Source organism: Canis aureus, chromosome X (assembly GCF_053574225.1).
Source record: "Canis aureus isolate CA01 chromosome X, VMU_Caureus_v.1.0, whole genome shotgun sequence".
NCBI classification, from domain to species: domain Eukaryota; kingdom Metazoa; phylum Chordata; class Mammalia; order Carnivora; family Canidae; genus Canis; species Canis aureus.
The window spans coordinates 33,196,894-33,217,674 of record NC_135649.1 but is presented as its reverse complement, the minus strand read 5'-3'; the positions used below and the strand labels follow the sequence as shown (position 1 = coordinate 33,217,674).

At 41.0% G+C, this 20,781-nt stretch overlaps 1 protein-coding gene across 6 annotated transcripts in view; it reads left to right on the top strand.

The window, feature by feature from the left end:
- Positions 1–20,781, top strand: part of DOCK11 (dedicator of cytokinesis 11) — a 189,529-nt gene that overhangs the window by 52,001 nt on the left and 116,747 nt on the right. For all 6 annotated transcript variants that reach the window (XR_013374910.1, XR_013374911.1, XM_077888910.1 and 3 more), the window contains exons 7-10: positions 13,449–13,583; positions 15,949–16,126; positions 16,522–16,601; positions 18,006–18,089. Coding sequence is in view for 4 of the 6 variants with exons in the window: in XM_077888910.1 (XP_077745036.1) it covers positions 13,449–13,583; positions 15,949–16,126; positions 16,522–16,601; positions 18,006–18,089 (477 nt within the window). In the remaining 2 variants the exon portion in view is untranslated. The remainder of the gene's footprint in view (positions 1–13,448; positions 13,584–15,948; positions 16,127–16,521; positions 16,602–18,005; positions 18,090–20,781) is intronic.

The following is a 20,781-nucleotide window of genomic DNA, read 5'->3' as shown; positions in this document are numbered from 1 at the left end:
AATGAATAGAAGGAGAGGGTAATCCATTTATTTAACAAATATTAATTAGGTGCCTATTACATGCTGGTCACTGGGGCAATCTGTGGATGTCGAAGAAGCCAGGTCCCTGGCTTTCAGTGGTTTCATCTCCAGACTGGATAAGAGACATACCAAATTTACTACTATACAAAGCAGTACCTTAGTGCTGTCAGAGAATTACAGAATTTGTAGTTTGGCCAACATAGTGGGTTTGTGTATGGGGTTTGTAGGAGATAAAGGTAGAAACAGAGAGAGGGAGAAAATTGTGCAGTGTCTCATATGCCTTGGGCATGAAGTTGACTTTTGTTCCAGAGACTGCGAAGAGCCATTAAAATTCAAAGGTGAAACTAAAAAGCTACTTGAAGATTCCGAGCAGAAAAGCAAAATATTCTCATACCAAATATAACTGTTCTTTCAGATACTCAATATAAGATCATGTGGCTTTCCAAGGATGATTCACACTTCCATTAAGTATTGAAGGTCATTCTGTCTTTCAGATAGCCTGCAAGCAGAAACCATGGGTGTCTACCAAGAGAACACTCCAGTTTTATCTTAATTTAATATTTTGCCTGCTGCTTTCTATTTAGTGACTATGTCCGGTTCTCACTTTCATTTTCAAATCCTGAAAATAATGAATCCAAGTTGGAGGATGCTTCTTGCATGTCTCCTGTACCTAACCATGGGCCTTAGCACACGGCCATGAATTGATTTGTTAAAGACTTAATATGTGCCAGACACCATACTGAGTATTTTTTTATTTGGTATCTCCTTTAGTCCTTGTGGCAGCCCTATGATAGAGGGGTCCTATTTTTATTCTTCATTTACAGACATGGAAGGTGAGGCACAAAGAAACTTAATGGTTAACCCAAGGTCACTCAGCCCCGAAGTCAGAAATGGGATTTGAACGTAGGCAGGCTGATGCCCGAGCCAGTACTCTTCACCAGCAGGCCATTAGTGCTGACTAGCCGAGTGAGGGAGACTCGAGTCTTTTTTTTTTTTTTTTTAATTTTTATTTATTTATGATAGTCAGAGAGAGAGAGAGAGAGAGGAGAGAGAGGCAGAGACACAGGCAGAGGGAGAAGCAGGCTCCATGCACCGGGAGCCTGACGTGGGATCTGATCCCGGGTCTCCAGGATCGCGCCCTGGGCCAAAGGCAGGCGCCAAACCGCTGCGCCACCCAGGGATCCCTCGAGTCTTTATTATAAGTTTCCTATCAGAATTGTCAGGTTCAGAAACGCATGTGCGAAGACTAATTCTGTGTGGATTGCCAGAAAGTGGTACTATGGCTTTGAGTCCACTCCTAGCATCCTCAAAATATTGAAGTATTTTATCCATACTGATGTTGTGGCCCAACATTAACATAATGTATGGAGATCTGGATGCCTACCACAAGACATTGGGGAATTAAGGTCTTTACAAAACAATTCACCAGGGGATTCTTTTTCCATAGTGAATTACCCTAATGCCTATAAAGTAGAATTTGCCTTACAAATACAACTTTTTTGGAGCCCATATACATTATAAATCAAAATGCAGCTGCCTGTAAAAGGTACATGCTTTTGGGATGCCCGGGTGGCTCAGCGGTTGAGCAGTTGAGCGTCTGCTTCAGCTCAGGGCGTGATACTGGGGACCCGGGATCGAGTTCCACGTTGTCGGGCTCCCTGCATGGAGCCTGCTTCTCCCTCTGCCTGTGTCTCTGCCTCTCTCTCTCTGGGAGTCTCTCATGAATAAGTAAATAAAATCTTTTAAAAAAGTACATGCTTTAAAAAAAAAAAGTACATGCTTTTAATTTGCCTCCATAATTTGTGAAACAGACTGGTCGATGCAGTGGGCAGAATAATGGCCCCTCAAAGATGGCTGCGTCCTCACCCCCAGAAACTAAATGATTCCTTGCATGGCAAAGAAGAGTTAAGATTGCTAATCAGCACGCTGGGAGAGTAGCCTGGATTATCCAGCTGGGCTCAGTGTCGTCACAGGGTCCTTGTAAATGGGAGAAAGGGGCAGAGGAGGAGAGTCCGGGAAGGAGGAGGGAGGGCTGGAGCAGGGCCAGGGAGAGATGCTTCAGTTGCCGGCTTTGAGGAAGGCAGCAGAAGGAGCCACTGGCCCGGAAATGCAGGCAGCCTCTGGAAGCGGGAAAAGACAAGGAAATGGCTTCTCTTCTAGAGATTCTAGAAAGGAACACAGCTCTGCTACACCCTGGATTTTATTTTATTTTATTTTTTTTACACCCTGGATTTTAGCCCAGGGGACCCACGTTGGACTTCTGATCTGGAGAAACCGTGAGATGGTACATTTTGTTTTAAGCCAGTAAGTTTATGGTAATTTGTTCCAATGACTGTAGAAAACGAATTCAGTCAAGTAGTCAAAGATTAACTGTTTAGCTTAGGCATTGTCTGTCCCCAAGGTTGCAAACTTCATCACTCAACGGGGGCCCAGGCAGGAGCTATAGATTCATGGAGTGGTTGGTGGGGTCTGAGGCAACTTGGTGACCACATGGCCTGGCTGAAGGGGACAGCTGCTGCCTGGCTCCAGCTAATTGTCACTCTGCTGCTGCTGAGCTAGGCTCTTTGCGTTGCCTCTTTTCATCCCTAGCTGTTCATGTTTTGGTTTCTTTTCTTTTCTTTTCTTTTCTTTTCTTTTCTTTTCTTTTCTTTTCTTTTCTTTTCTTTTCTTTTCTTTTCTTCTTTCGATATAATTCAAATACCATGAAAACGCTTCTTTGTAGAACTTCTACTGAACAGTAGGCAAAGAAAGGGAAAGGAAGAATAAATCAAAGTGATCATATATGATACGCAACTCTTGAAAAAAAAAAAACACACCAAATAGGGAATAATGTGACATCGGCCATAATGAGATTTGGGAATTGTGCCTGGTCCTGGATTTCATTTATCCTCTAGCCATCCTCCATTAGGGATTATGGCTCTCCAGTTTGCATTTCTGAGAGAGGAAGCTGCATCCTACACTCTTCCGATTTTACTTCCTATGATAGAGCAGTAGTATTATATTTCAGGACTAATCACAGCTAGAATGGGCATGAGAGGAAGAAGGTTCAGCCAGACACATTTCAAGGTGTCTGAGGGGTTTTGCCAAGATATATACATTTTTGTCCTGTAGGAATTGTGTTTTACCTATTATTTAGTTCAGCATGGTGGAAGTTGGTTGAAAGCTGCAGTGTTCACTGTGCCATCTCTGTGTAAACAGAGGGCGTGTGAACATATGGAGAAGGGGCATGGCAGGGGAGCGTGTTGGGTGTGGGTAGCAGTAATGGCCCAGCCTGGAACTTGGATCGAGGGCCTTAGTGGGTGCAGGCCTATGAACTGTGGCGCACTGGGGGACTCAGGCTTGCACCCTTAGGTGGCAGATCATACATATTCTTCCTGCTGCAGGCCTGGAACTGATGCAGCCATAGGAGAGAGTCTAAATCTAAAGGTGAGGTGAGGGATCCCTGGGTGGTACAGCGGTTTGGCGCCTGCCTTTAGCCCAGGGCGCGATCCTGGAGACCCGGGATCGAATCCCACGTTGGGCTCCTGGTGCATGGAGCCTGCTTCTCCCTCTGCCTGTGTCTCTGCCTCTCTCTCTCTCTCTGTGTGACTATCATAAATAAATTAAAAAAATTAAAAAAAAAATAAAGGTGAGGTGAGCAGCTGACCCAGCTCTTGGAGAGCTGGCGAAGGGCTGACGGTTCATGAGACCATTCTGAGAGGAGAATCGCTTATGTGTTTCTTTCTTTTTGTTTTTTTTTAAAGATTTTATTTATTCATGAGAGACACAGAGAGAGAGGCAGAGACACAGGCTCCTGCAGGGAGCCTGATGCAGGACTCGATCCCAGGACCCCGGGATCACACCCTGAGCCAAAGGCAGACACTCAACCATTGAGCCACCTAGGTGCCCCATGTTTGTTTCTATCATGTTAGCCTTTGAAGTGAAGAGTATTAATGAGCCTCATAAGCAAACAGGAAGAGGAGTCGGGCATGCTATTATCTGATTCATTTTCCTGATAGTGTTGGCAGTCTCACCAGTGGTACCTCTGGAATCTCCTGCCTGCTAGGATGCCCAGTCAGTGCTGGTTAGGAGCTTTGGCAGCTTTAACAGTAAGCACTACAGGCCTAGAGCTTGCAGAATTGAGAGCAAAACCTTTTCTGTCAGAAAATTCAAGCTTTGATAGCCCCTCAAGCTCACAGTAGACTCACCAGGAAGCTACAACAGAAGGATCTCGGTATTAATCATGACTCATTAGCAAATAACAGCCTATGGGAGCCGTGTGCCTTCCCTTCTATTTTATCTGTGTCTCCTTGGTGTGCTATGGCTTGACATTGGCCTGCAGGTCCCACTGGGGTTGACAGGGATCAAAGTAGGGTAGCTAGGTACCTCTTAGAGTGGGGTGTAAATTTCAGGGTCTTTATTCACTTATGGACATCTGGATTGAAAAAATTACATAGGATCAGTCCTTTGGAAAATTTGAAATGTTGGATAGCAACTGAACTGTCTTTTATTTAAAGATGTTATTTATTTATTTGAGAGAGAGTGAGCTAGAGAGAAGGAGAAGGGGAAGGGGCAGGGGAGAGGGAGAAACAGACTCCCTGCTGAGCAGGGAGACCAGCAAGAGGCTCGATCCCTGGACCACCCCCCCATCCCAGGATCATGACCTGAGCTGAAGGCAGATGCCCAACTGACTGAGCCACCCAGGGGTCCCTTAACTGTTGTTATAAACAAGGCTGGGTCCTTCTCCTGGATTCTTTGACTGTCAGAAATAAGGGATTCTAATGGTAAGGAAGGGAGAAATGGAGTCATGGGAGAAAGGTGAGAAGAAAAAAAGCAAAGGACAGAGGATTAGAAAACACTGAGCCAAGTCCAACAGAAAGAAGGGAATCAGAAGACTCCTACTTTATAAGGTCTTTTGAGAAAGCAACCACATGATCTGTAATGTGACATAAATAAAGTAGCCACAGTAATTCATATATAGGCTGCTTTAGAAAGCTAATCCTCCCTAGCTAGCTGCCAGACAGTTTTGCAAGAACATTCAAGTTGATAGTGATGGGCTGTACGGAAAAGGGGCTGGTGAAGGAGCTAAGATGATTTCTTCGTGTGGGAAGACTACCAGATCCCATATTTATGGAATAAAAATTTGCATTTTCCCCCATATACACCTCTCCACCAGCTCCGGTCAGTTGTTAAGAGATAGTCTGTATCATTTTCTGCCATTGTCATGATTTTCCCAAAAATGCTGGCTGAGCCTCTCCATTGTTGGCTGGGAAATATGTCGTGAGGAACCCAGGCTACAGGAAAGCTGATAATGATGTGCATTCCTGCCCACGCCACAGTTCTCGGTGCCCAATCGCTTCCTTTCACCGAGGGGGATGTTGGTGTCATGCAGCTCTTGCAAAAGCTCTGTCAGTTGTCTGTGAGCAGTGACTCTTTTACTTGGAGCTTATAATTTGCTTTGTTCTTGGTGTTCATGTTAAAACAAGACAAGCCTTGTCATAGGTGATTAATTTCCTCAATTTGTATATTCTAGTTAATGAGAACACACCCCATCATCACTCTGCAATTCCCGGAAAAGTTTTGGAGAACAGTTTAAAATCTCCCTAGAGAATAAATGATCCCTTAGACAGAAATGCCAATCTTGACAGAGGCCTGTTCATTTACATTCTCTCTCATATAGCTGCTGGAAACATCTGCTTTTTTCCACTCCTTTCCATATCCATGTAGGAATTGAATGTGGACTAGATAGCTAGGATGTAGGATTGGACCCTCCCCTGGTGTTTAGAGCTATTTTTCCTAAGGGATATAATGATCTATGGAATAAGGAGGAGTCTGATCTTGAGGGTGGGTTTTCCATGAAAAAAAAAAAAAAAGTCTGTTGCAGATTCTTGGCCAAGCCCTGGGACACACACCTTTATGCCTGCCTCTTCTTGGCTCAATTTGGTCACATTCCTCTCGTTTCCTCCTCCCCCTTCCCAGCAATTAAATGTTGAAGTGTCTTGGTATGTTATCGGGGTTGTAAGTTCAACTGCTTGATGTATGACTCACTTCTGCTGCCCCCTCCCCTTTTTGTTTGCACAAAAGAGAGCCATTTGTTATATATCCAGAGTCAAAAAGTCCTCACTTATTCTTTGACTGTTATGGGAGAGTTTTTTTCCCTTCTGTGTTGGGAGAACAACAAATCAAGGAATTTCACCTAGGAAAGCACATATGATATTAAGGTAATTGCTGGGGAGTCCAAGGCCACTATGTTTACTGGAACAAAAGGAAGAGAAAAATTTTAAACATTTTTTATAGGTTAGTGCATTGTGTTCTCAAGTCTGCCAGACTGTCTCTCCCAGCTAACAAACAAGAGTATAGTGATTTCTCACTAATTTGTTTTTTGTTTTTGTTTTTTTATTGTTTGTTGTTGTTGTTTTTTAAGTAGCCCCCATGCTCAGCATGGAGCCCGACATAGGGCTTGAACTCACAACCCTGAGATCAAGACCTGAGCTGAGATCAAGAGTTGGACACTTAACTGACTGAGCCACCCAGGCGCCCCTAATTTGTTTTTTATGTTTAGTTTTTCCTCATTCATTGGTGGCTGCTTAAAACTATTTATTAGGGGGACACCTGAGTGGCTCAGTGGTTGAGCATCTGCCTTTGACTCGGGGCGTGATCCCGGAGTCCCAGGATTGAGTCCCACATCGGGCTTCCTGCATGGAGCCTGCTTCTCCCTCTGCCTCTCTCTCTGTCTCTCATGAATAAATAAAATCTTTAAAAAACCCATTTATTAGGGGCTGCTTATGTTCCAGACACTATGAGGAATCAATGAATTCATCACTCAAATATGTATTGAGTATCTTCTTAATTCAAGGTGTTAGTATTGCAAAGGGTAGGGAGAAGTTTCACATGCAGAACTTAAAACCTATCTGGGGAGATGAGACACAAAATGAAAATGGTTTAGGGATGTGCCATCCCTGTGTGTGCCTGCTGGCTGAATTGGTTGAGTGTGTGACTCTTCATTGTGTGGCCATGAGTTCAAGCCCCATGTTGGGCATACAGTTTACTTAAAAAAAAATAGTATACTGTTTAAAGATAGTACAGGGACTAAGTGCTGTATGAGTCCAGGTCACTGTGATATGAGGTCAGAGAGGCTTCTTGAAGGAGGTGGGGCTTCAAAGAGAGAAAATCAGGAGGTGAGTGTTGCAGGCAGTATGAACGGGGCATCAGGTATGTTAGATGAAGTTGAGTAGTCATGGGAGGATAAATTTGATTTGGTCCATTGGTATCTTCCTGCACCTCAGCTTCTCCTTTGTAACATGGAGATGATAATAGTAATCATCATAAGAGCTCATTATGAAGATTAAATGATATAGTATGAGGAAAGCACTTAGCCAGAGACTGTACGGTAGTAACCACGCCACAGATGCCAGTTATTTGTATTATTTTATATTATTAGTAGGATTGCGGGAGCACCTCGAATGTGGGATCAGTCATGTGAGCCCTGCCATGTGGGTAATTGAGGGTCTTTGAAAATTTGAGCAGGACCATGACATGCTGAAATAAAGCCGATAAAATAGCCTGTCATAATGAGAAGCACGGATTGTAGACCTTTCCTTCTAGATTTTGCTTCCAACTAAATAATTAAAAAGTCTCCAGTGCCCAGATATGGTGGAGTTATTTAAGAAAAGCTATTTGAGGGGTGCCCAGGGGGCTCAGTTAAGCATCCAATTCTGGGTTTTGGCTCAGGTCATGATCTCAGGGAGATCGAGCTCTACATCGGGCTCCCCACATAGAGCTTTGCACTGGGCATGGAGCTGGCTTAGGATTCTCTCTCTCCCTCTCCCCCTGCATCCTCCCCCCTCCATGCTTATGCTCTCTGTCTCTGTCTGTCTCTCAAAAAAAAAAAAAAGCTATTGATTTTTAACCAGTTTACCAGAGTGTAGACCTACATGATATAGTAAAACTTGGTAGGACTGTAAAAAGATATGGTGGAAAGAGGTGAGTGATATAGTAGGTTGCCAATGTACTGGTAGGGGTTCTTCAGCAGGATAACGTTCTTGACATTCTGGTATAATTCTAACTTGGTTTTCTGATAAATCCTGAGGTTTCCTGCTCTATTATTTCTGTCATCTTTGCTTAGAACAACTCTCAGACCCAGTGTGTCTCCTGCTCTCCTACTTTCTCCTTTTCCTTGCCCCCTCTTGTTTTCTGTTCTGAAACACGAGTCAAGTGAGTTTCTCCTGCCCCTATGCCTACATTGCTCCTGGCCCACCTACTTTGCCTGGCTACTTTTGCTAAATCCTGCAGAGCATTCTTTCATGTACTTTAGCGGTGAACACTTACCTGCTAGGTAACACACATAGGTGAACACTCTGGAGATTTGTTATATCCAATGATAAAAGGCTCTCCTAATTTGAGGATACTTGGTGCTCAGGCTTTCCTACCTTCTAACTTGGATTCAATGGAGTGACAGAAAGCCTTTGTTCTTGCTCCAGAAAGGGCCATGTGGTAAATGTTTAAAAGGTTGTCATCCAAACAACTCAGGGTTTTAAGGGGACTTGGCAAGACCTGAGCCAGAGAATTACCTCCTTTGGCTCCCTCTCAGTTTTATTCTTCTGGGTGGTCTGAGTGGGCCACTCATCAGGATCCATGCTTCTCATTGTGTAAGGTAGGGGAATTTTCAGCTGTGTCCATTATCTAGGAAAATTAATAAAGACGAGGAAGAAGGATATGGACGTTACAAAGAAATACCATTCTATTGGATGAAACCAGTGGAGAATCTGTACTGAAGAATGAATTATTCATTCCTTCATCATTTATTTTGCAAAATTTTACTGAGTCTGGGCACTGTTGTTATGTACTGGGGATATAGCAGTGGATGATACATGGACTGTCATAGTCCTAAAGGGACGGACAGCAGATAAATAGACAAATTTTATTTGGATAATGATCACTATATGAAAAAGATAAAATAGTGAGCTGTGGTAGAGGTCAAGTAGTCATAGAAGGCCTCTCAGAGGAGGTGAGATTTCAGCAAAGAGTTGAAAGCAGTAAGTCTTTGGAGGAAGAGCATTCCAGGCCAAGGAAGCAGAAAGTGCAAAGACTGGAAGGCGCTTGCTTGGGGGTGTTTGAGAAGCAGCAGGTGAGCCGGCGTAGCTGGATTAGCATGATTCAAAATACAGTCCAGGAGGTAAGCTGAGGCCAGAACATGCACAGCACCCTAGGCTATGATGGGGATTTATGGTTTTAGATGGGAAGCTGTTGGCAAGTTTGGGCAAGATTCTCTTTGTTATCCTCATCGGGTCCTGATTCTAGTTCCCTCCTTGACTTGCCTCTGTGAACTTGAGTGAGCTCTTGGTTAAGTTAAAATGTGGATAATGATGTTTATCTCCAGTGACATTAGCAGAGTTACCTGTTAGTTACAAAGGACTTGAGGCGTTTAAGATGTGAGGTATGATTCAGAGTCATTGCCATTGTTCTATACGTTCATTATTTTAACAGCTTCCCAGAAAGTGAAGCCCAATGTGTATCCTGGACTATGGGAATGAGAAGAGATCTTCTAGATCTTACAGATCTGTTGTTGGGGCAGACTCTGATTTCTATAGAAATGACCTAAAAGTCCTTAACTGTACAAATTGTGTTTCAAGCCTGTAGGAAATGGCTTGGGGAGAGTGGCCCCTAGCCTAGGAAGAAGGCTGCTGTGTCATTTGTTCAATTGCTGTAAAATTATTTGTAGATCGTGGAAAGAATGGTCTTACAGATCATCTGGCCTGATCCCCTTTTACAAGTGTGGACACAGAGAAGCAGAGTCTTGAGGACAGCTTCACTGCTGGTGGGCAGGAGGGCTGGACAAGAATCCAGATCAGATGACTTTTAGGCATCTGCTTTCTCCCCACATTCATGAGCTACCCACCTCAGTGTTCCATTTAGACATAATTGCAATGTTACAGGAAGTGATTTACTGTAATTTCAGATCCCTTTCCCTCTCTATTGTAATGATGTGCTTTGCTAATATTGGAAGTGGCGGCTGCCACAAAACATCTCTGCTTGGTGAGGCAGCTGTACATGAAAAAAATCTCACAGGCTCGAATTTGACTCTGTGCCACAAATGTTTTGCTCTGTGTTTTCCGTTCTTCTGCCACTCTCTTTGTTGCTGGCTGTGGCCTCTGCAAGTAGATCCTACTTTTATTTTAGGTTTGGTCACTGGTCAGATTCTAATGAGTTGTAACTTTTGCCTGGAAAATGTATCTTAATTTTTGCCATACTGTAATAACTTTCAAAAAGGAGTGTTCTGTTCATTTGGACACAGTATGTAATTTTAGGTCACCTGGTCCCATCATTTAAATAACATGTGAACCAGTGTCAGGAAAACAAGCAAACATATACGGTTGACCTTTGAACATTGTGGGTGTTTAGGGGCGCTGACCCCTGTGCGCAGTTGAAAATCCATATATAAGTTTTGATTCCCCCAAACCTTAATGACTAAGAACCTATTGACCGTAAGTCTTACAGATAACAGAAGCAGTCAACTAACATATTTTGTATGTTGTATGTATGATATACTGTATCCTTACAATAAAGTAAGCTAGAGAAAAAAAATGTTATTATGAAAGTCAAAATGTGGGGTGCCTGGGTGGCTCAGTCAGTTAGGCATCTGCCTTCTGCTCAGGTCAAGATCCCAGGGGCCTGGGATGGAACCCATTCTTGGGCTCCTTGCTCAGCGGGGAGTCTACTTCTACCTCTCCCTCTGCTTCTCCATCCCCTCACCCCACCAATGCTCTCTCTCTCTCTTTTAAAAATATTTTATGTATTTATTTATTTGACAGAGAATGAGGGAGCGAGAGCACAAGCAGGGGGAGTGGCAGGCAGAGGGAGAGGGAGAAACAGGCTACCTTCTGAGCATGGAGCCTGATGCAGGTCTTGATCCCAGGACCCTGGGATCATGACCTGAGCTGAAGACAGATGCTTAACCAGCTGAGCCACCCAGGTGCCCTAAATAAATAAAATCTTTTAAAAAAGAGCCATAAGAAAGAAAATACGTTTGTAGTATTATAATGGATTTTTTAAAAAAAATCCGCATGTAAGTGGACCTGTGCAATTTAAACCCATGTCATTCAGGAGTCAACTGTGTGTATGTATTTTTGTGTTTGTGTGTGTATATAATCCCCACTTTGATTAACATTTTCCTTGTTGTGTAAATCTCGATTTCTTCAGTTATAGTTCCAGTAAACTTAAATGTGGGTGAATCAAATAATGAGGAGTCTATATTCTCGTAATGTGAGATGATACACACACACACACACACACACTTTCTATACCTTTGTAGTAATATTTGCTTGGTTGACATTGCAAAACAAAGTGATATTTTCTATTTGGACTCCTTTCTGTTGATACTATACAAACCCACCCGCTCCCTGAAATAGCAGCCATAGCATTTACCAGTCTGACCTGTTAAGGTGTTCCTCACACTGGTATATTTTTGTCATTTGTTGCAAAATCTGTGATATTGAAGCAAGTCAAAAATAACTACAAGCATATTATTTGTCTTTCCTGGTTTTCCTAAAAAGAAATGCTCCTTAACACGTATATTATTTTGCTTATTCATGCTATGGAAAAATAGATTGTTGATATTTCAGGTACTTTGCCAGAAATTAAGTCATATTCAAGAATGAGCTTGCCAAATAATACTCTTTCCATAATTAAAGTTCTTAAAATAGTCCGACATCATACTGGATAATCAGATGGGTGATTGAAAGTGGCAAGCTTAAATCTTAAAGCCAACTTCTGTAAGATAAGAAGCGTAGGAAAGCACTTCCTCAGTCATCACCCAGAGCCTATGTCCTAGTCCCTTTCCATTCCCACCCTGAAACGATTTTAGATCCATCATCTGGGGGAATTTTACTATAACAGATGCTCGACACAGTCTGCAGTCTGTAGCTTATTTTTTTAAAAGATTTTATTTATTTATTTGAGAGAGAGAGAGCATGAGCAGGGGAGAGGGAATGGCAGAGGGAGAAGCAGACTCCCTGCCAAGCAGGGAGCCTGACTTGGGGCTCAGTCCCAGGACCCTGAGATTATGACCTGAATTGAAGGCAGACACTTAACCCCCTGAGCCATCCAGGTGACTCAGTCTTTGGCTTATTAGAAGCAGCATAGACTCATCAGAGAGCTCCAGATCCCCTGTTTAACCTCTTTGATCAGATCTAAGACTTTTTAGGGGAGCCTAGAAGGGCAGCATGAACGAAGTCCACTGTCTTCCTCCTTTTCCCCTTTCTTGTGGGTTTTGCTGTGAGTTGTAGCAACAGGTTCCTCCTTAACTGTTGTGAATGCCTAATTTCAAATGGATGTCACAATCCCAGGGGGCTCATGACTAAAATTTCAGCATTCAGGGCCCCCAGTAACAACTGGGAGGAAATCAGTGACTCTGGGTGTTGTCATGTGAGTATGTTATTAGCTGGACTTTCAGAAGTGGAGACATGGAACAGCATAAGTGAGTGTAGTGAGGTGTGTAGGTGAAGTGAATATATATGATGGGGGGTATGAGTATGTATATATATTTTGTATTTTTATTTAACTTTAGCTGTGTAGTTTTTTTTTCAAAATTTTAAAACATTTTTCTATTTATACTTGAAGTCGTGGGAATGGGAATGAAACGATAAGAATCCAGTCATGATGGGTGCCTGGGTGGCTCAGTTGGTGAAGTCACTGCCTTCAGCTCAGGTCATGATCCCAAGGTCCTGAGATCAAGCCCTGCATGGGGCTCCCTGCTCAGCGGGGAGCCTACTTCTCCCTCTCCCTCTGCTTGCTGCTTCCCTGCTTGTGCTTTCTCTCTGTGTCAAATAAATACAGTTAAAAACTCTTAAAGGAATCCAGTCATGATTTTGCAGTTAAGGTTTTTTTTTTTTTAATTTTTATGTATTTATGATAGTCATCAGAGAGAGAGAGAGAGAGGCAGAGACACAGGCAGAGGGAGAAGCAGGCTCCATGCACCAGGAGCCGGACGTGGGATTCGATCCCGGGTCTCCAGGATCGCGCCCTGGGCCAAAGGCAGGCGCCAAACCGCTGCGCCACCCAGGGATCCCTGATTTTGCAGTTAAATGGAAAAAGGCACTGGGTGTTATGCTATATGTTGGCAAATTGAACTCCAATAAAAAGAAATTTAAAAAAATTAATGGAAAAAGGACACTATGGTGAAACGGACAGTGATTCACATACAAAAATGCTTTATAAACCTCAAAGGGTTCAAAAGTCATCTTCTCTAGATTAGCTGAGAGGAAATCACTTGACTTCAAATTTTTCATCTTAAAAAAGTGAAGCTCCTAATGACTTCTCAGAGTTGTGTGAAGATTGTCCAGATATAACGGCTGTGGCAAACTTTTCAAGGTTTTTTAATTCAAAGACACTGTTCAAATGTTCAAATTATGTATGTAACAAATATATAACTGCTGGTCTTCCCTCTCTAGGTATTCAAGAGACGGTATTTTTACTTGACTCAGCTTCCTGATGGTTCATATATTCTCAACTCCTATAAAGATGAGAAAAACTCAAAAGAATCTAAAGGTTGCATTTACTTGGACGCCTGCATTGACGTTGTTCAGGTAGGGCTATAGAAGTCACCTTTTCTTCTCTTTTTGGAAGAGGGTTATTGATCAACCGTTAAGAACCTCTGCATTTTTCCGTGTTGGTCAATGGCATCTCCATCCACCAAAACCTTTTGTATCAGGAACATCAGAATCCTCTTCAGTGCCCTGTTCTCGCTCTGCATGAGAATTCAGGTGTTTACCCAGGCCCTTTTGGAGTCTGGCTCCAAAGTACTTCTTGATCACTTACCTTCTTTCCACTCCCACTACCCTTCCTCTGGCTCTCCCTTTCCTTCTCTCTCGCCTAGTCTTGCCTTCCTGCCCTCTGATTTGTTGTCTTGCGGTAATCCATCCTCCTAGGACAGAGATGATGTCCTTCACTTGTCTAACTTAAAGTTTTTGGCTCTTGATTGATTATCTTGCAGAGGGAGAGCCACAGCTCTTACCATGACCTCACAGGTCACGGTGATTTGGCCTTGCCCTACTTTCTACCCTCCTGCCCCGGGCACCCCATAAACGGTGTGTGCTCTAGACACTCCACAGATATTTGCCTCTCTTCCACTTGTCTCTCTGCTTGGCGTACACTTTCCTCGTCTGTTCCTCTTTGAGCCTTATCTTTCAAGACTCTGTTCAAATGGCTCTTCTACCATGAAATGTTTTTCTTTCCTCACCCTCAAGCCCACCATGTGCAATGAAGCTCCCCTTTCCCTGTGCACCACTTTGCTTTTGCCTCTGTCCTAGAACTGAAATCATACTCTAATTTGTGCTTAATTCTGCATATTCCTTTGGGGATTATAGGGACCATGTCTTACTCATGTCCATGTCCCCTGTAATAGTTAGCAGTGTTGTGCACACAGTCGACTCTTAACAGATGCTTGCTGATGTGAGTTACTGAGGGAGCGTGGACGGAGATGCAATGCAGTGAGATGCAGAGCAGAGAGGGGATCTAAACAGGAAGTCAACTGGCTAAGAGATGGAGCCATTACTACAGAGCCAGGTGGCATGGCTGACTTTAAGGAGCATTCAGCTGACGGGGAGGTGGACGGTGCTGGCTCAGTGCCCTCATCCTACCTGAATCTTACTGTTAATTCCACCGAATCCCATTTATTATTTATCCCACTCAAATAAGATTGTCATGCAGATCAAATTAAAAAACACTTAAAAATATAAAGATCTATGTGAACAAAAGAGTGCCTTCATATATATGTGTAATATAAAAATACATATTCTATAAATATATTTAATATATATTAACATATGTAATATACATTTAATATAAAAATATAATAAATATATGTAATATATTACATATATACAAAATTAAATTTATACATAACATATAAATACATATGTAAAAATATAAATAAATAAAAAATATATAAACACTTATCTTATAGAAGAAAGAAGGCACACAATTCCTAGCATTTCTCAATTAGCTCTAGTCCAGATTGCCCTTCCTTTCTCGTGTTCCCAGCCTCTGCTTTCTCCATTTATTTAGGGTTTCCCACTCCCAAATATTTTCAAATACATAAATCTTGAGGACTTGGTACAGCCGTATAATTTCATCCTTTACTATACTTTGAAGATGAGAAGGAGGAACTTTTCTTGGTTCCTTCTTGAATGATGGCCATGTAGTGGGAAATTGTGGATTCACGAGCCTTTCTTGAAATTAATGCTGAGGTATTTGGGAGAGTGGAGAGTGTGTCATTTCTTTTATCACGACAGAGAAAGCGGTAGTACAAAGAAGGTGTCATCACATTTGAGGAAAGGAGGCGGCTTTTGTTTTCCTTATGTGCTAGTGTTCAGCATAGGGCATTTCCCTATTTTTTTACTGAGAGGCACCGTGTAATGTGAACCAACTCTAGGCTTGTATGCTATGCGGATGCACTTCATATTATGCACAGTACTACGAATTAGGTATCAGTTGCGACTATTACGGTGTGATGTGAAACAAGCACCAGGTTTATTTCAAATCCCATTTGAGTTTGTTTTCCAGGACTGATTTTGAAAATCTATAAATATGCAAGAAAAACTTGAAGCATGGTGGAAATAGTTACAAACATTTGCTTATTTTTACGGTGGTAGTTGGATTCTCTGGGGGTGGAGGATGGGAAAACGCATTACATGGTAATACTTGGTCAACAAGTAGTACCTCATGCCAACTCTGTGCATGTACCATGGGCTCAGTTTTGAGGAGAATAAAAAAGATACGTTCAGCATGGTCATTCATTGTCTGGGAGTTTCTATTTCTTATTGAAAGAAGCATTTCTTCCATGACAGTATTGACATACATATGTGCTAAGCTCAGGTAAAAATAAATAAACTAATGAAATCTAATCTTGAAAGGCTAAACTAACTGAACACATGCTTTTTTTTTCTCTAGTGCCCCAAAATGCGCCGTCATGCCTTTGAACTCAAGATGTTAGATAAGTATAGCCATTATCTGGCTGCTGAAACTGAGCAGGAAATGGAGGAATGGTTGTTAACTTTGAAAAAGATTATTCAGATCAATACTGACAGTTTCGTGCAAGAGAAAAAGGAGACAGTAGAAACAACACAAGGTCAGAATTTTTAAATGATTCATTATCAAGGTAAAGCTCTTATCTTTAATCCATGGGAATGTCCTTTGTGTAGGGTGAGTACAGAACTCTTAATCTTGAAGGTTGACCTACTTCCTCATTAAAAGTAACTATGGAGGTTGATAGTTTTTTTTTTTTTTGAGAGTTGATGCTGCCTGGGTTCTGACACATGAAATATAACCAGACTAAAATGGATAGGGAATTCATGGCAGATTGTCAAAAGTCCATTAAAGTTTTCCTTGTGCTTTCATAATCAAAATTCTTTGCAGTAAATCTAGTAGGAGAGGATGGGGTGGGAGAGGTAGTTAGGATATTCTTCTTAGGTGATTAGTAATGGTCTGCATGGTTTGGAACATCTGCTTTTAATGAATTTGCAGAAGATGAAACTAGCAGCCAAGGAAAAGCCGAGAATATCATGGCCAGTTTGGAAAGGAGCATGCATCCGGAATTGATGAAGGTACATCTTTTTTATGGCAACTTGCCTTCAACTGAGACAATGCAGGATTAGCAAAGTTTTAATGCTGGATTCCATTTGGCAATGTTATTTCTAAGTTAAAAACCACAGCAAATTAGTGAAACAGGTAGAGATTGTAAGAGAAAAGTTACAATCCTAAAGTTGAACTTATATAAGGGCTGAGTAACAGTTTGAAAAATCTTGTTTTTTTTTTTTTTTCCTGGATGTCAGGAGGTACTTTTAGATTTTTGTGACTTTATTAATGTTCCTTCTTATTCTGTATAATTACCTCATGTCATTCATAAAATAAGTATTCTTCATTCAAAAGGCTATTGATACAGATGGAACATGATATTCAATCTAATGATTTGCATATGTTAACTTCATATGAAAATCACATATTCTGTCTATATGTAAATACATATGTATATGTATATGCATAATTTCATCAGATATAGGTTTTAGTGATCAGACATCATTCGTGTAAATTACTCTGCTCTTTGGAGTTTGAAATGAGCTAATTTAGAAAGTGTAGAGGCGATTATCATACCTATCTTAGCATAGGTTACATATTTTACTGTATAATAGAAGATTTTGACTCATTTATTCATTTAAATCTTCATTAAACCTATTTACATTTTTTACTTTATTCCTCTTCCTAGACTAAGTTACACAAGCTTAGAAGTTTTTTTCTGCTTTATTTACTTATTTAATCTTATTTTTTTTTCTATTTTAAATTTATCTTTCTCTTAAAAAAAATTACCCTCCTCAAACTTTACAGTTGTTTTCCAAATCTTAGGAACATACTTATGATCCCCTGATCTAGGTTTTCCTATGATTTCGTAGATTTTAACGTATCCTTTCTGAATCTTTGACATTCCAGGCTGTACAGCCCAGTATGTTTTTCCTAAAGTGATGGAATCAGAATTATATATAATATCCCATGGCTAGCACCCTGGCTATGGAAGAGATAGTGTTTTGTCATTTCTTTTTCTTTTGCATTCATATCTCTTGGATTCCTTTTTTGTACTACTGTGGGTTGAACAATATTCTTGATGTTATGGGAGGCACACAGAAAGTATAAGGACCTGATCTATAGCTTATCACGGGTCATAGTGATGGTGATTCTCACCCAGCAAGCTTTTTTAATCTATCTTAAGTAAATGGAGATGGGAGTAGTATATTTTTGAAGATCTGTCAGATGGTAGTTTCCCAGACTAGATATTTTATTTCTAAGTTATCTCTATACCCAAGGTGAGACTCAAGCTCATGATCATGAGATCAAGAGTCACATGTTCTACCAACTGAGCCAGCCAGGCGCCTCACACAAACTAGATATTTAAATGTTATTTAGTACTGCTTTGAAGAAAATGAAGTAATGTTTGGTGTGTGTATTTTTAATTTTAGTATGGCAGAGAAACTGAACAGCTAAACAAACTCAGTAGAGGAGACGGAAGACAGAATCTCTTTTCTTTTGATTCGGAGGTCCAGGTATTAATTATGTATTTTTTTAAATAACCAGAGAATTGTTGCTTATTTAAATAAACAACATCTGTGAAATGTTGAAATCACTGATTTTGTACCACTGGGTGGTGATACCTATTGCTTTATATTTGTCGTGTTCACTTTGAACACGAAGCTTAACTGACTTCCCTCAAGGGGACTGTCACATATGCAAATAGTTTGAGGTTGAATACACAGTTTTCCCCTCCATTCCCTATTTTTCTTTTCACTCCATCTCACTCCTCAAAAGAAATAAATTAAAGACCCTTTAAACTTGGTTCCTGCACTTTTAACCCTTTAAATACAAGTGTGGTCTAGTAGCAGCAAATATCTGCAGTGTAAAGAACACCGAGTCATATGAGAAATGTAGTTTATTTTCCACTCCTGATGAGGCTTTGGAACTGGGTAATGTTCACGTCTGGGTTAATCTCACTTTAAGTGGAAAGTGGTGCAAGGAAGTGCAGGCTTATGTACATTTGTGTATCTCAACCTCTTTCGTGAGAGTGAGGCACTCTTTGTACCTAAGATATATGCAGTTCATATTTAATTCCATATTTTCTGATCGAGTTGCTGATTTGTTTAAATGGAAAAATTCAACAGCATGGAAATATCACACATACTTTTCTTAACATATTTTATGAGAAAATGAAATTATTTGGGGAAAGATGAATTTTTACCCACTTTTTTTCTCCATGAGATTTATAAATAAAATTCTGGGATCTTTTTTTTGAAATAGAAAAGTTTGCATTATATAAGCATTATGTTTTTTTTTTCTCTGTGAAAATAGGTCGTAAATATATAATTGGGGGAAGACTGATTTTGTTTCTTCTTTCTGCTTTGAATGGTTTTCTAATTAAGTTTTTTTTATTTGAAATGGGAAAGTAGATAGTCTTTATATAATACAGACATTTTTCTTTAATAAAAATACCAAATAAGAAAATAAAATTATTTGGGGGAAAAACTTAAAAAAAAGTTTTATCTCCCACTTTTTTCTCATAGCAGTATGATATTGTTTGTGTAAGTTATGGGATTAAAAAAAAAGGAGTATAGCAGGCCTTGAGAGTGTTAGTTCTAAGATACTAATTATCTTAGAAACAAGGAGAAAGCTCCTTGTTCCAAGCAAGTCTGAGCCTTTTATAGAGCATTCCCCCCCATATCCCCCATGATTGGGCTCTAATTGGACATGTCAGGCTCTTTCATTGTATACAAAGAAGCCAATTGACTGTGGTTGAAACTCAATCCAGTGTCTTTAAAAAAATTTGTGGTGTAGTGTTTTTGTGGTCATGGAACTGAACTCAAACATAAAATCAGTTATCAGTGAGCTACAACAGCTAGTGAAGAATTCACAGTCCTGATGAAACTTTTAAGCACAGGACAGTTGAATTTAATGTTGATTCTGGAAGGTGATGTCTTCATGGAGAAATCTCGGCTGTATGTGTTGAGTCTCTTTTCTAAGTAAAATGCTATCCTTGGATGTATCAGCCTTCTCTTTTGACCACAGTATGATGCTTAGAGAGATTTCTCTACAACTGACTGTAGAGAATAAGGAGATGCTGGCTGACCAGAGGGGATGGCTCCAACTCAGAACTACTGAGGCAGGCCCTGTGTCCCAGCATCCCTACTCACAGGCATCAGAAGAGGAAGGATTAGGGGGCTGGAGTGGTTTAGGTCCAGTTTCTCTTCACATTCCACTGTCTGAATAAGATAGAAAGGAGAGCAGATAAATGGGCAGAAATTAGAATTGATCTCCATGGCAATGACTTGCCTCTGCTGGCTCCACAGATAAGTGTTCAAGAGGGAGCTGTCTCGGCCCACACATTTGTATTCGGTTTGTAGATAAATAGACTCGGGGTGGGGGGAATGGTGCTTTCAGGTATGAATATTATACTTAGGCCCCCATAAGGAGGATTTTGACAGTGATGCAGGCTAGGTCAGAACAGCTATAATTATCCGAGACTCTTCCGGCACAATACCTGTTTTGGCTTGAATTACTTAGGCAATTGAGAAAAATTCTTGTGTTTCTTGGCTTGAGTTTTCCATATTGGCAGTATATTCAACTCAGATTCACCTAATCATTTCCCGGCTGCCTTGTCTGAGGTCTTAAAGTACAGTAAGTTGTCCCACAATCTATACTTTTCCTCCCATTTGTGAACAAAACATAAAATCTTTTCCCATATTCAGAATGAACGGATGAACTCAGATTGCCTGAACTGTGTAAGCCGAGGAGGAGGATTTTGGGAGTTTCCTTGAGGAGGGACACATTCCTCCCTTGCTGAGAGGAATCCTTGACTCCCAATATCTGTTTTTAAAACCTAAGAAAAAAATTTAGAAATACCAAGAATTTAAAAAAATATATTTGTGGCCATCAGGGTACATCCCCCAGCTCTGTTAGAAGCTGAGCTCAGTATTTATCACTTTTTGAAGCAGATGCCTCTCCCTCTGTTCATCATTTAAATGTAGGTGGTCCCCAGGGTCCAGTTCCCGCCAACTCCCGAATTCAGATCATCAACCCAGACCTCTGCTGTTTTCCCAGCCACTTAGTAATCTCACCTCAAACTGGACACATCCTGAACTGAGCTTGCCATCTCCACTCACCCTCCTCCATATCTGCTCTGCCTTTGTATCTTGCAACTGAGTTCATAAAACCACAGTCGAATTGTCAGATTATCTAAGTTAGAGA